At 33.4% G+C, this 15,761-nt stretch overlaps 1 protein-coding gene across 1 annotated transcript; it reads left to right on the top strand.

Annotated features, from left to right (window-relative positions):
* The first annotated feature begins 8,320 nt into the window (after nt 1-8,320).
* On the top strand, nt 8,321-11,371 carry LOC111789063. The gene is made up of 3 exons (XM_023669702.1): nt 8,321-8,460; nt 8,752-10,390; nt 10,866-11,371. Exons 2-3 carry the CDS (start codon nt 8,982-8,984, stop codon nt 11,101-11,103), a joined length of 1,647 nt encoding a protein of 548 aa, XP_023525470.1. The 5' UTR covers nt 8,321-8,460; nt 8,752-8,981; the 3' UTR covers nt 11,104-11,371.
* The last annotated feature ends 4,390 nt before the right edge of the window (nt 11,372-15,761 follow it).

Here is a 15,761-nt window from a genome sequence, read left to right as displayed (position 1 = left end):
TGCATAAGTTTGTTGAAATATCAGCAAATGAAATTAGTGATAGGGACAGAGATGGGCTTTGAAATCTTATGTGGGTGCTGCTTGCTAGGATATTTTAGGGTTGATGTAACGACTCAGATTGACCGCGAGCAGATATTGTCCTCTTTGGGCTTTTTCCTTTCGGACTTTCCCTCAAAGCTTTAAAACACGTCTGCTAGCGGAAGGTTCCCACACCCTTATAAATGGTGGTTTGTTTTCCTCCCCAACCTAATGTGGGACATCACAATCCACGCCCCCTTCGGGGCCCAACGTCCTCGTTGGCACTCTTTCATTCCTCCAATCGATGTGGGATCACCCCCAAATCCACCCCCCTTTGGGGCCCAGCGTCCTTATTGGCACACTGTCTCGTGTCTACCCCCTTCGGGGAACAGCGAGAAGGCTAGCACATCGTCCGGTGTCTGGCTCTGATATCATTTGTAACGACCTAGATCTACCGCTAGCAGATATTATCCTCTTTGGACTTTCCCTTTCGGGCTTCCCTTCAACGCGTCTACTAGAGGAAGGTTTTCACACCCTTATAAATGATGGTTTGTTCTCCTCTCCAATTATGGGACATCATAATTGTATAAATATATGGGTACTCTAGAAGCCTAGCCAAAGGAAAATCAAAACAAACCATATTCATTATATTCTTTTTATTTATTCATATTTTTCCTTATAATTTGATTATGCTTCTCATTTGCGTCTTTAATTTGTAAAAAATTCTCTGGAGTTCTGGGACGAAAGGAGATTAAAAGTGTTGATGAAAGTTCGGCTAATTTAGGGAATGATCATCAGTTTATAAACAAGGAATACTATCTCTATTGGTATAAGACATTCTGGAGAAGCTCAAAGCAAAGTCACGCGAGCTTATACTCAAAATGGACAATATCATACCATTGTGAAGAGTCGTCGTTCATCAACTTAGCCAAGTCAATAGAATCCTCAAATTCTAGGACCAGAACCTTAATTCTCGTCGGGATTAGAATAAAATTTATTGAATTATTTTTAATTTTTTAAAAAAATTATTAAAGTTTAAAAAGAGTAATGAATTATTATGATCTATATTATTATTTGACCCCACCACTTGTCTTTCCAAAGGGATATTTTTAATTTTTGGGGCTAATGTTCCCTTAGATTTTTCTTGCTGTCACATCTCTGTTTAAAAATTATTAATTTCTTTTAATAAATATAATTTTAGAAAATTTTTAATTAATTATATTGGGTTTGAAATTATTTGATTTACCCAACCCCACATGTTAGTTGAGGAATAAATAAATCAACTTTCTTAAACTTTATTCAATCATATATAATTTTTCATATATACAAACTATATAAAATATTTCAAACCTTAAATAATAATAATAATAATAATAAATAATTGTTTCTATCTATTTGTTTTTTTAAAAAAATCTAGACAATATTTTAAAATTTTAAAATACGAGAGAAATTGCAACGAAATGAAAAGAAAGTCAAAAAAACGAGCACAAAATTAAAAAACATGCGATAGATAATCCCGCAGCTACCAACTCTGGTATATTCATATAGTCTGATTAGCTGACGACTATAGTAGTCCTCATATAGTGTAATAGTCATATCCATGAGAGAAGCGAGCTCGTGCTTGCCAAGTCAGTAGATCCTTACCCTTATCCAAATAAGTTATGTGCAAAGGAATAGTTAGCGATCCTTTAACCGTTTCCGCACATAACATCCCAACGAAACGGCACAAACAAATTCATTACGTTCTTAAGCCTTGTACTAAAAATTTCATCTAACAGTTTCTCGATCATTCATACATATTAGACTTCAATAATATTATAATTCACGTGTCGTGATATTCTTCGTTCCATACTTTGGTTCATTGCAATTCGTTATAAAGTTTAGGGTCATTGACATGCTAGGTCATAAATAACAATATTTCTATTTCATGCTCAGTCATGTAAATAGGGCTCGTAAACTTATCCAATTAGCTATTTATCTCGAGTAAACCTAAAATGTGCGAGAATAACTGTTTTTTTTTTTCTTTAAATTTCTCATTAAGACCTAAATTTATCATAAAGATCACGAAATCCATTTGAATATTAGAGAAAAATGAAATGAATCGATCCAATAAACTAGACTAACTAGCCGAATCGAACCGAACCAAACCGAACCGATTCGAATCAACCCGCTTCTAGTGAGTTTGTGGCATTAGCTCAAAGATATAAACAGTCGAATTTAATTTTTAGCAATAACGACTCCCTTTGCCAAAAAAGATAAATAATAATCATAATAAAAATAAAGGTAAAAAACACAATAGAAATCAAATCAAATCAAAATTCTCTCGTTCCACATCATCTTCCGTTGCCACCCGTGTTCGTATTGAACGGTCAATTTAGGGGTTTCGTGGGTCGGATCGGATTGGATTGAGACATTTTTAGACTAAATTTTATTGTTCGGGTGATAAATTTTTTCAACACAAACAATCCTTATTAAACAGTGAATCAAATCCAATTTGCTCCTAAAATTGTTGAGTTAAGTTGCTCGAGTCCATTATTCAAATTCTTTTCTTATAAAAGTAAAATGTCCGTTCATAAAATATTTAAAATTAACAATAAATTCTAGAAGAATCCATAAACCAAATTTTCAATTATTTGAATAAAACCCGATTTGGGTTAGGTTTATGGGTTTTTCACGTCATCGAATCTTTTTAACACCGTAATAAAATTTAATTAATTATTTTCAAAACGTCCCGACAATATTATTTATGTTTATTACTTTTAAAATTACACGAACTTAATTACGACTTTCTCTTAATATCCATAAGAAATAAATTTATAATTGAACCGATATTTCATCCTACCGTCGTAACGTGCATACTTATTTACGATAGAATGCAGTCTCTCCTTGATTGTTGGCCACATGTAAACATTTTTCCAATAATTTTGGGATGGAAAAGTTTGGCCTTTAGCCACCTAAAACGTCACATTTATTATTGTACTTTCGTGTAGTTATCGAAAAGAACGGGAGCATTGAATCATCTAGATATGTTAAATCAAGACCATATTTATCGTCTTTATTTTTCTTCTCACCAAATATTCTTACCATTTTTATGTAATTTTTATATCACGAGATATTACAGGGAAGGTTCAATTAGTTCATTCAAAATTTCACGAACGGGAACGATTTAGATTTCTTTTTCATCAACTGGGTCTAACAACGAACGTCGGTTCAAATCTCGACCATATATACAGATGTTTAAATATTACGAGCCATGTGGTTAGGGTATTTAAAGGACAAATTTAGGTAGGGGTACCAAAAAAATGTCACATTCTTCTTGCAATTTTGTGTGATAAAAAGAGAAAATTTATTTTCCTTTCTCATTATTTTCCATTATAACCATATTCTTTTGGTTCTTAATTTTTTTTAAATTTCTAATTTTTAAATTAAAAAAAAAACACCAAAAATATCTATAAACTTTAAAAAAAAATCTAAAAAATATTCCCTAGTTTTGGACGAAACCCGTTAGTATTTTACTTCAAAAAATACCCTTTAAATTTTTAATATTATTTAAAAAATATACTTTACGGTCAGTACTATGCTTAAAAACAATCACAAAAATTTAAAAGTAACTTTTAATGTGATTTACCTTTATAAAAAAAATTAAAAGAATTCTTACTGCCAATCCATCGTAACGTCGTAAATTATCTATAAATATTTTGATGTTATTTTGAGAAATTCATGCGTATTTTTGAAACGTGGTAAATATATTTTTAAATTAAAAAAAATTTAAAGTAGTTTTAAAAATTTTTTAAAAAATTAAACGCCTTTTTAATTTTTTTTTAAATTTTGGAGAGTATTAATCAAACTTCTCATAACTCAAAAATATTTTTAAAACAATTTTAAAAGTTTGTATTTTGAAACCATTTTGAAATTTTAAATATATTTTTAAAATAATGTATTATCTATTTATATGATATTTTTTAGATTTAAAAAAATATAAAGTATTATTAAATTTTTTAAAAATTAAAATTTAAGAGTATTTTTATGAAAAATGTGAAATTTAATTAATGTAAATGGAAAAATATATACCAATTAATTTTTAGAGTATTGTTTATAGCAAATAGTTACTAATAGTCTTTTATTTTTAAAAAAATTGTTAGGGAATATAAAATACTATATTATTAAAAGTAAAATAAAGTGCATTGATGAATATAAATATAAAATGTAACTTTTCCTTTGTAAAGAAGAAAGGTGATTTGGACAATTATTTTTTATTAAAAAAATTAAAAATTTGGTAATAATTTTAGAAATTATAATTTAATTTATAAATTTGGTTGATCCATAGCTAAAATCTTTTAATCACTTCAAAATTTTACCTTTTTTATTAAAAAAAATATATTTTTAAACCGTCTGTAAACAGAGGGAGTGTATATTCAGCCCGAATCAATCCAACCAGTTTGGATTAAATTGGTATTTCAGATAGAGTTGGGTTCATTTTTCTAAACTCAGAGTGAATCGATTTGGTTTCGAGTTTTTTAGTTTATAATTATTGTATATTCGAGTTTACTGTAAACTCGAATATATAATAATTATAATCGGAAATGATATTTGCTTGACTCTAAAAACATAAAATGAGTTGAGGCCAGGCTGTCCGGCGATGGGCCCCACCACCACCACTCTCACGGCGGAGATTCACCTGTCCGACAAACCAGCCCACCTCGGGCCCCACATTTGTCCTCTTTTCTCCCATCTTTTTATTTCCTTTAAACTTTAATCTCTATTTTCATTCTTATAATTCTTTTAAATATTTTATTTCAGTTTAAACTCATAAATTATCAATAACCCAAATCTTAATATGAAATGTATATAAATTAATTACGAAAATTTAAATCTCGAGATTAAACGTATTAACTTCGAAAAATTAATTACGAAATAGAAATTAAATTCAAATTTAATTTACGTTAAATAAATATTTATGTCAGAATTCTCGAGCAAACACAAATAAAGTTAAAAATTAAAATAAAACAAAAAAATCTTAAAATGTTCCAATTTTGTTACACATAAGTGATGTTTTTTTTTTTTTAATAAAAAAAATATAAATATATCTCTTTCACTAATTTCCCACAAATATAATAATGGACAAGATATTTTTTGGCCATAAAAAAAGTAACAAAAAAATCGAATATTTATTTACTTCCGATATATGCTATCTCTTGCGATAAAAACACTGTCCCTGTCAAGCGAATTTGGACCGTCCAAACGAAATCAAGTGAGAGAATGTGAGCCGTTGATTTTTTTTTATTTTATATATATTTAAAATCTGACAGGGACCGCCTTTGCCAACTTGCCTCTTCTTGACCTGTTCCCAGCTTTTAATTTTGCACGGTTGGCTTTTTTTTTCCACGTAGCTTTTGATTTTTTTTAATTATTTATTTAATTAATAAATATGTCTTTTTTTAAAATAAAAAATCTAACAAAGAAACCAAATTTAATTTGTCGAATTTGATATTGGTCGGTTGATATTTAGAATATTATGAATAAATTATTATTGTATCAATTTTTTAATATATAATAATCGAGAGACAACTTTATGTCTGAACTAACTAAGATACATATGTGAGTCAACTATAAATAACTTATCACTACTCACGTGCATAAACTTGACACAGTGAATAAAAAACAAGAAGTTGGTGTCATAAACAGTTAACCCGACATACAAATTCGTGTGTCATTTATAGCAACTCATGCATAGTTAACGTACACGTTAGGACTTCATGAAAATACTAGGTCCGACATAGATTCCTATGTTGTTCCCTTTAGGCAAAATGTTGGTTTCTACGACGAGTGTTCAAACGACTGTATGAGAAGTTTGGCAATCGTAACCTCATAAATTATCAATTCGGTGTGGTAATCCCCAAGGTTTACTCGACATTTTGAATGTGAGTAGTTGAAATTGAGTAAGTAAGCAATCAAAAGACAGGAAAAGAAAACAACTTATCAGTTTGGTGTGGATATCTCGTGTTTGATGGTTGGAGAAGGACGATGGCAAATCGAGCGGTGGAGAGATGTGAGAACGTTTCCAAAATCGAGGCTTCACGAACGAGATGGATGACAAACATCAAACAGACAAACGAATCAAAGAATCGGACAACAACAGTTATTTACTTTTAGTTGCAAACCGATTCAATGAACATCAAATATATAATTATATTATACGATCAAACTTAACCTAATCTTTCTATTTTGATTATTTTAAAAAATATATATAATATTAACAAATACTAAATTAGATTCGAGTATGTGGGTTGGTTAAACCCCACTAGTAATAGCTCCTTTTTATAAATAAATAAATAAATAAAAATCCCCACTACTTTATTTTATTAATTATTATCTAATTTTTTTTTATAAAAAATAATAAAAAAATATTATTGGACACATGTCCAACATGTCAAGACAAACATATCTTGTGGGGTCGACAACCATCAACCAAGCTATTTATTTATTTATTTATTTGCATTTAAAAAATACTTTTTTTTTTAATAATTTTAATTTTTTAAAATTGGGTTGCACATGTTGTATTTGGTGGTTTATTTATTGCAAAGTGTCCCACTTTTTTGGAATTTCTTCTTTGAGAAAATTTTTAAATATTTTTGATTCTTAACTTCCTTCTCTACTGTAGACAAAGAATGATTAACGAAATAAAAATTATAAATAAAATAATAAATCTATTTTTTGTGAAATAAAGCTAGAATTTGAAAATTGTTAAATTACAAATTTAACCCTAGAACGTTTATATTTTTGTTTATAATAACATTTTAAATTTTAAAATGATACTGTAAGATCCTGAACTTTCAATTTTGTATCTAATAAATTTATTATTATTTTTTAAAATAAGAGGAGAATTTATTTATTTATGCATTTACCTCCACAAAATTGATTATATTTCGTCATACAAAAATGAAAAGAAAATTAAACTGGATTTTCTTGTTTAAGATGTCATTAATGAATATTTACCAATTAATTATAAATTAAAATTATATACCTGTCACGATATTAATATATATACACGAGTCTAAATTACGTGATTTTTAAGTCATTTGTTTTTTTTTTAATGTTAATTATTTAGATAAATGAACATAAATCCAATAAATAAATAAATAATATCCTTGGAGAAAATTTATATAATAATATTTTTAAATATTTATTATAAAGTCAAACAAAAATTAGGGAGGGTTGATTTTTTTTCTGAATTTTTATTTCTATTTTTAAAATTTCAATTTCAATTATTAATTTATTATATTCCATGAAAGATTATAGTATACATGGAATGAGAATCGTTGTTAATGGTTATATAATTCATAATTAATGTAAAAATAATAATAATAATAATTTAAATATTAGTTATTGAAATTATGAATTAATTATATTTCGCCTAACTTATGACTTTTCAAGTAAAATCTGATCCTATGATTTGCCCACTTGCCTTAGTTGCCATTGACAGCTATTTATTATATTTTTTAAAAGTCCGTGCGACTTAGGTTATATCATTAACTCTTAAAATGGTATGTTCTTTAAGTAATCAAGTTTAGCTGTTTATTTAAGAGTTCGAGAAGGAATAACTGACTAGAAGAGAGTTTTAAGTTGGATATGTACGGAAAATGACGTGTTTTCTCTTTCGTCCAGCTAGGTTACTCGAGCAAATTATTAAAGCTTGATACGAAAACCCGTCAAGAGCTAACAAACCTAATTAATATTGTAAAAGTTACTTGTAAACGTCTAAAGTAAACTTTGCTAGCAAAATTACCGTGGTAAATTTTTTTGACGTAAAACTCTATTTCCTTATTGACAGTTTTCAATTGAGTCCACGTACAAAATAATATGGTGTATATAATTTAAAATTATATCAATTTAATGACGTGGAAATTCATTAAATTAAATTTTATTTTATCTTTGTGTCCTAATGTATTTTTAAGCAACAAATTTGACTGCAAACGGTCGCCGTTAATTAAGCCGCGTTAGTTAGCGTTCGAAAGCCAAAAAAGGGCTCCATTTTTTTCTCCTAAGGTTAACGGTTAACGACGTCACCCCTGACCCGGACCATTTTAATTAATTAACCCAACTCGTTTTGGTACTCCTTGTAAAGCGACCGTTTACCGCCTATTCCAGTTCCCTCTCGCTGTACGGGCTTTGATATTTTTTGGTCAGGCCCTACCATTTGACCGTGTTCCGTGATTATAATTAATTGTTTAATTATGGATTTTTTTTATTAAAAAATAAAAAATCGAACAGTTCAGAAATTGTTGCCGTATATAAAGTCGACCCCAAGCGTCCTCTCTTTGCTGATAAAGTGAAGCACGGACCTACGGTTCTGATTTTGCTTCCATATTGTTTTTTCTTCTTTTTATTTTTTTTTTCCTCGTTGTTCAATCGGAGCGTTTTCCGATGAGCCGACAAATTCGAGTAAGTTTTGTTTGTGCGAAGAATTTGAATGAGAATGAATGAGTTTTCGAGTTCTTGCGTTGGATCCGATTTTCTTTTCCATCGAGTTTTGTGTGCGTTTAGTGATCCGATTTTCCTGGAAAAAGTTGAAATGATTGTGGTTTTTTCCACTGGAGTTTTCGTTTTGTATTTGTTATTGGAAAATTTTGGTGGAAATGTTTGGATTCATTGTGACTTACTGGTGTTTACTGCTTTTTTGTTCGTTTGATTTTGATGTTTTTTCTTTTTTTTTTTCCTTTTTTCTTTTTGCAGGTTTGAGTAAGTCGAAAGGAAGGAGGCTTTCGGATTTTCTTTTTTTATCTGGATCTGAGTGATAATTTTGCCGAATCGTGGAGGTGAAATTCTCAGATATTCCAAGCTTTTGCCCTAGTCTTTGATTCTGCTTCGATTTAGCCTTTGTTGTTAAGCTTCGAATTTCGTCTTCTATCTATTCCTTAATCCTCTGTTTGGCTTGTTAATCTCGCTGGTTTTTCTGGAAGATTATGGAAGTAAAGGTAGCTACGACTTGTTTCCATTGGTCACAGCCATTTATTCCTCATTGTCCTTCATCTCCGCAAACCCTAGCCTCTACTATATTGTCTCCGTCGTCCTCCAAGCGACGGAACTATGTCGATGGAGGATCTCTCGTGTGGCGGTGCGCTCAAAGGTTGGAGCAATCGACTCTGTTTGGCTCGAAATCGACCTCGCTCCATCGGTCGCGATCTTGCGAGATTCCGAAGCGGACGAATCGTAGAATCAGTAGAACTTGCAGCGCGAGCTTGGATGCCTTCTCGGACGAGGAATTTTCCAAGAAGATTCAGGAACTCGCGCTCAGATTTCAACATTCTGCTGATGAGGATGAAACTGCCGGTAGCAATAGCGCTTCCTGTGCAGATTCAGATTTTGATTCAGTATCCGGATATGTAGAGCCATCGTGGCCTGAAACCGGTCACGAACCTCCAGATTGGCCGGGGCCTGACGAGCTTGTTCCGGCGATGATTGAGCGGAGGGCGAACAGCTTCGATCTTCCGGTTTCGCTTAGAATGATAAAGAAGAAGTTACAATGGCAAGAGGATATCAGAGAATCGGGGCAATCTTCTCATTGCTCCGTCAAAAAGGCCTTCTCATCTGTTGTGTTTATGATTCGCGAACTTCATAGCTACGCTCTGCGGCTGCGGGAGATTCTTTATTTCGAAGATCTACAGAGCATTCTCGTTCGTGTCCAGAAAGAAACTCACGCTTCGTTCGTTTGGCTATTTCAGCATGTTTTCTCTCATACTCCAACGTTAATGGTTTCCGTTATGATCCTGTTGGCCAATTTCACAGTCTACTCCATGGGGAACAACGCCGCTTTTGCTTCCACTTCGCCGCCGCCAGCCGCGGTGGTTTCAGTCGTCGAATCACACAACCAACACCACTCAAATTTCGATTCATCCACCATCAAAACATTTTCCGTATCTTCATCAAGCGGAAAAACGACATCGATAGGTGGAAACAATGGCGGTGGAGGAAAAGTACGGCCAATCGCCGGCGGAGTCGACGATGACGGACAGTTCAACCAGTCCGATCAATACGGAACGATCCTTCCGGACAACGCCTCTCAGGTTTCTTCCTTCGGAACGACGAAGGAGCCAGAGTCGGTTTCAAACAGAGAAGAGGAGGAAGCCGAGTTGTGGAATTCGATAGTGGAAGAAGCTTCAAAGATGCGGCAATGGCGTGACGGAGTTCTGGATCACGACGCGTTGCAGAATCTGATCTCGCCAGTAACGGCGAACATGGAATCAGACGATTACGCAGATTATTTAAGAACAGAGCTTCTTTATCAAACCAGCCTTGTTCAAGAACCTAACAATCCGCTCCTCCTCACGAACTACGCCCAGTTTCTTTACCTCGTCGGCCATGATTATGACAGGTACATTTCTCTCACTCATAGCATTTTAATTTCAATCTTCACTTTCTTTTTCTGATCTGCAATCCATTTCTCCCTATAAGAAATTTACTACATGAAAAGAAATTTTACATTTACACAAAATCCCGATAGTTCAATCCGAAAAACGAAATTTCCGAATCATCGTTTTTCTTGAAAAACTTTCCGATCGCTACTCATGTGGCGCTGGTTCAAGTTCTAGAAAACAAAAATCGATTGCACTTGTCATGATCTTTTGCTCGTGAGTGCACACGCGCTTCCCTTCACAAAAAAAGAAATAAAATTCGGCCTCTCTCGTAGTTTACGATAACCTGTGGTCCACTAGATCTTGCAAGTTGAGTTGATTTTTGTTCATTTTTAGAGAGATATTTAGGAAACAATGTTGTTGGAATTGAAATTACATGAAACAAGAAAGATTCAAGATAATTCATATATTGAATTACGTTTTTCTGATTTGCAGAGCCGAGGAGTACTTCAAGCGGGCGGTGGCGTTAGAGCCGCCGGAGGCCGAGGCGTTCGACAAATACGCCTCCTTCTTGTGGCGAGTAAGGAACGATTTATGGGCGGCGGAGGAGACTTACTTAGAGGCCATCTCTGCCGATCCTGGCAACTCGTACTACGCCGCTAACTACGCCCATTTTCTGTGGCACACCGGGGGTGAGGACACGTGTTTCCCCCTCGACTCACACGAAGCCTGATGAAAACCCTTCTCGATTATTAAACTAATTCCGAGAACCAACACTCCGGCGGCGGTGGCGGCGGTGGAGTGGGCGGTCGGCATTGAAAGATTAGAAATACTGAGTTGTTTATTGGTGTGCAGCAAGCATCTTCACGTGGCTACGCTAATGCTCAATGAATGTATATTTAAAATTTCTTTTTCTGGTTTTTGTTCTTTGTTGATACATAACATTTTATTTCTTTGCTAATAAAACTGAAATAAAATTGTAGAGGAGACAACTCTGAATATTTGCTTCCCTCTTTGATTTTTACATGAACATTATTATTATTATTTTACAAACTTTGATAAATTAACAGTAAAAATTAATGACTAAAACAATAATATACATTAAATATAAATATTCTCCAACTTGAAGAATAAAATAGAAGATGCGTTGGCATCTTTGAATGGCCAAGAATCTCAAAGCATAGGAATCTAATTTTGGTGTTTATTCTCTTCCATAAAGCTTTCTTTAGCACGCATTCTTTTAAAAGTTATGTATATATGCTGAGAGACATTAGTTATAATAAACTCTATGAAATGATAGTTATTTTAATGACGTGATGTCTATCATATACATGATGTAACCTTTTTTACTTTCGAAATTGTAAACCCACAAAATTTATTCTTGGAAGTGAAAATATAGGGGTTCGAGAATTACACTTGATCCTTACCTAAGTTTATAATACTTGAAGAAAAAGCATATATATGGAAGCTAATTCATAGTCTTACAATAAATATTGTTAGCTAATAAGTGACCTAACTATTGTGATTAAAAAACTTGAATTTTTTTATGTTTATGTTTTAATCCCAAATTCATTACCTAGGCAAACAACGAAGGAAGGTGAGATAATTTGTAATAATTTGTAAATCTTGGGGAAATTGGTAAATCTTGGGGAAATTGGTAAATCTCGGGGGATAATTTGTAAATCTTGGGGAAATTGGTAAAGAAATTGGTAAATCTTGGGGAAATTGACAAATACCCACAAATTATATCATCTCCACAATGGAATGATATTGTCCACTTTGAGCATAAGCTCTTATGTGGCTTTGCTTTGGGTTTTTTAGTCGATATGGGACATTCCCTAAATTAGTCAATATGGGACTCTCTCCTTAATCGAGGCTCGACTCCTTTTTCTTTTGGAGTCATTTGTTCGACATTTAAGAATTTATCAATTTATTGACACGACTAAATTTAGAGCATGACTCTGATACCATGTTAGATAACACGATTCTCTACAATAGTATGATATTGTCCACTTTATTCTCTAAATTAGTCTAGGAATTTTCATCATTCATGAAGAGCCACAAATTAAAAGATGCCTTCAGCATCTTTAGATGCCCAAGAATCTTAAAATGTGCATGAAAGAGAAATGGAATCTACATTTTTTTTAAGGTCGACATTCAAAGATTCCAACCACAAATCAAATCAGTACTCCATAAATAGAATCCTACACTTTTTACAGGGAAAAAGGTCCCATAAATTAAACCCTATATTTGTTTATTATTTATTATTATTATTATTATTATTATTATTATTATTATTATTATTTCCATTTTCTATACCTTAATAAAAACAAGAGTTAGGTACTAACATACTTTCAATCGAGTCTCTAAAATTTTACAAATTTTAATTTAATTTTTATAATTCAGTCACACTCACAAATTATTCCTTTTATTACAATTAATGGTTCATTTTCTATTAACGTGGCAACGAGCTAAAGTTTTTATTTGACTAACTCTATTAAAGTTGAGTAAAGAATAAGAGAATATTATTGAGCTTTCATGTAAATTAATTTTAAAAAAAATTGAGACCAAAAACACTGTTCAATGAAGCTTTGTGAGCCTTAAGAGATTAAAAATTGTGTTCATATTTATAGTACTCACATCAAAACAATTTTTTGTGAGCTTTAACAACAGTTGGAGGAAAAAATTGACAATTGACTTTAAAATGGTAATTAGTGTCAAAATAACCTCTAAAGAGGAGAATAAAAACTCTACACTGCTATTCAATCATAGTTGCCATGTGGTTGGTAATCAAAATGACAATACAGGTAGGTTGGTGGGCGCAATTTGATGTAAGAACCACATGGAGGTGAATTTGATAGCAAGTCTAAGTAATTCACTAACTTGCTACTATTAGAATTTGCTACTATTAGAATATGGTATGATATTATCTCTTTTGAATACATGCTCTATAGAGAATGATCATGTGGAGAGTCATGTTCATCTAACATGATATTAGAGTCCTGCCCTAAACTTAGTCGTGCCAATAGATTGGTAAATCCTCAAATGAATATCGTACCATTGTGGAGAGTCATGTTTGTCTAACATGGTATCAGAGTCATGCCCTAAACTTAGTCGTGTCAATAGATTGGTAAATCTTCAAATGTCGAACAAAGGACTCCAAAAGAAAAGGAGTCGAGCCTTTTCATGACTAAGACTCCAAAAGAAAAGGAGTCGAGCCTTCTCATGACTAAGACTCCAAAAGAAAAAGGAGTGGAGCCTCGATTAAGGGGAGGCGTGTACTTTGTTCAAGAGGAGGTGTTGGGATAATGAAAGTCCTACATTGGCTAATTTAGGGAATGATCCTGAGTTTATAATCAAGGAATACTCTCTCCATTGTTACTAGACTTTTTGGGGAAGCCCAAAGAAAAATTATGAGAACTTATGCTTAAAGTAGACAATATCATACCATTATGGAGAGTCGTGTTCATCTGAATTAGGGATGGTGGGAGAAAAACTGTTTAGCTGATGAAACTGGGAGAATATGCAAAGAAAAAGGAACAAGAATCTACTAACGGATTCACTACAATAAGCCCATTCACCAAATTAGTAAATCAATACTCCACCAAATGGCAGAGATAATAAATTATTTAGCAACACCACATGGAAGCAGTCATTATGTGAAACCAAGAACCCCAAACTTCAGTCGCGAGTACCAAAAAGCAAAACAAAAGAGTTACTAAGAATCTTTGACACTGAACGCACCTGTACATGGCAGACACCAGCATACCGATGAAGATTAAGTTGACTGCAATCCACAGCCTAATCAGCTTCCAATTAAGCTTTTCACCGCTAACAATGACTACAGAACTAATCAAATTCTGCAGAAAATTACCCGAAGAAATCAAATTCAGATACGATAGTAAACATGACCAAGAACAATTTCGCAACAGATACGAACTAAAAAGTAAAAACTGTCAATCTTAAGAAAAAATACTTTCATTGTGTTGAAGTGATTCTGTTTGAACTCGCAATTTGACAAAACACCTTTACTCGAAGAACAGAATATGCATCTCCTACATAATCTCTGAGGAGCAAATTTTGAACACTTGAGAACCGTTAGAAATCGCGTAACAAATTCGTCACCAATTCAAAAACTCAAAACAACTCCAAATTTACTTGAACAGGAAGCTTGCGAGAATCTAAACTACCGCTGTCACTCACGAAGAGAGAAATTCAAGAAAAAACCATAAATAACCACAAAAAATAAAAGAAACAGTTATACTTCAGAGTCCAACCAAGTCAAGAAAGTAGCAGAATCTTCAAAGAGTCATAACAATCTTCTACTGTCCTCAAATTTGAAACCAGAACTACATACAAAATTTCTAGCTATCGCAGAAGAAACAATGCTGAATTTAAAAGCAGAGAAGAAATCAAACGCGTGAATAGCGAAAATACGATACACGTCCGGTATACCAACAGAAAGTGACGTGAAAGCAAAATCCGCGAGAAAATGGTGGATCAGAAGGAAAAGACAGTAGAGAGATTGTAGGAAAGAAAAGGGAAAAATAACCGTTCGTGTCAAGAGAGGCGAATGTTTTGGGATTAGGGAAGAAGGTTCATCTTCTTTCTTCCTTCCGTCTTTGAAATGGTTCCATTGTCATCCATGAGAGAGATCAGTGTTAAATTCGAGGGAGAGAGACGAAGAAAGTAAGCAAATAGAGAGAGCCGCCATTGATGAGAGGATTCTAGCAACTCGCCGCAAAGTGGTGGCTTCTTCGTGGCGCTAATATTTTTGAATTCCGTCTCTCTAGCGCCGAATTATGGAAATGGGCCAAGATATTGGGTCTCCTTTGGGCCGTATAGCCCGGTTTGAATGCATTTCTTCTTGGGCTAGAAATACGTGTTTCAGCCCACGATCCGGCCCTCTCTCTCTCTCTCTCTATATATATATATATATATATATTTATCTATCTAAAAGTGTATGTTATGTAGTTTGATCCTGAGATCCCACACGGAATAGAGAGAGAAACAAGTGCTAACTAAGACTTTGGATCTTGAAAGTGGGTGGATTGTGAGATCCCGCATCAATTGGAGAGGAAACTGAGTGTCAGCAAGGACGCTGAGCCTTGAAAGGAGTGGATTATAGAATCCCACATCGATGAGAGAGGGAAACGAGTGCCAGCGAGAACGCTGACCCCAAAAGGAGTGGATTATGAAGTCCCACATCGATGGGAGAGGAAAACGAATGCCAGCGAGAACGCTGAGCCCTGAAATGAGTGGATTATGAAGTTCCACATGGACAGGAGGGGGAAATGAGTGCCAGCGAAGACGTTGGACCAAAAAATGAGTGGATTATGAGATCACACATAGACAGGAGAGGGAAATGAGTGCAAGTGAGGACGCTGGCCC

This window comes from Cucurbita pepo, chromosome LG02 (genome assembly GCF_002806865.2).
Source record: "Cucurbita pepo subsp. pepo cultivar mu-cu-16 chromosome LG02, ASM280686v2, whole genome shotgun sequence".
In the NCBI taxonomy this organism is placed as follows: Eukaryota; Viridiplantae; Streptophyta; class Magnoliopsida; order Cucurbitales; family Cucurbitaceae; genus Cucurbita; species Cucurbita pepo.
The sequence above is the reverse complement of the archived record's forward strand: the minus strand, read 5'-3'. Positions and strand labels throughout refer to the sequence as shown.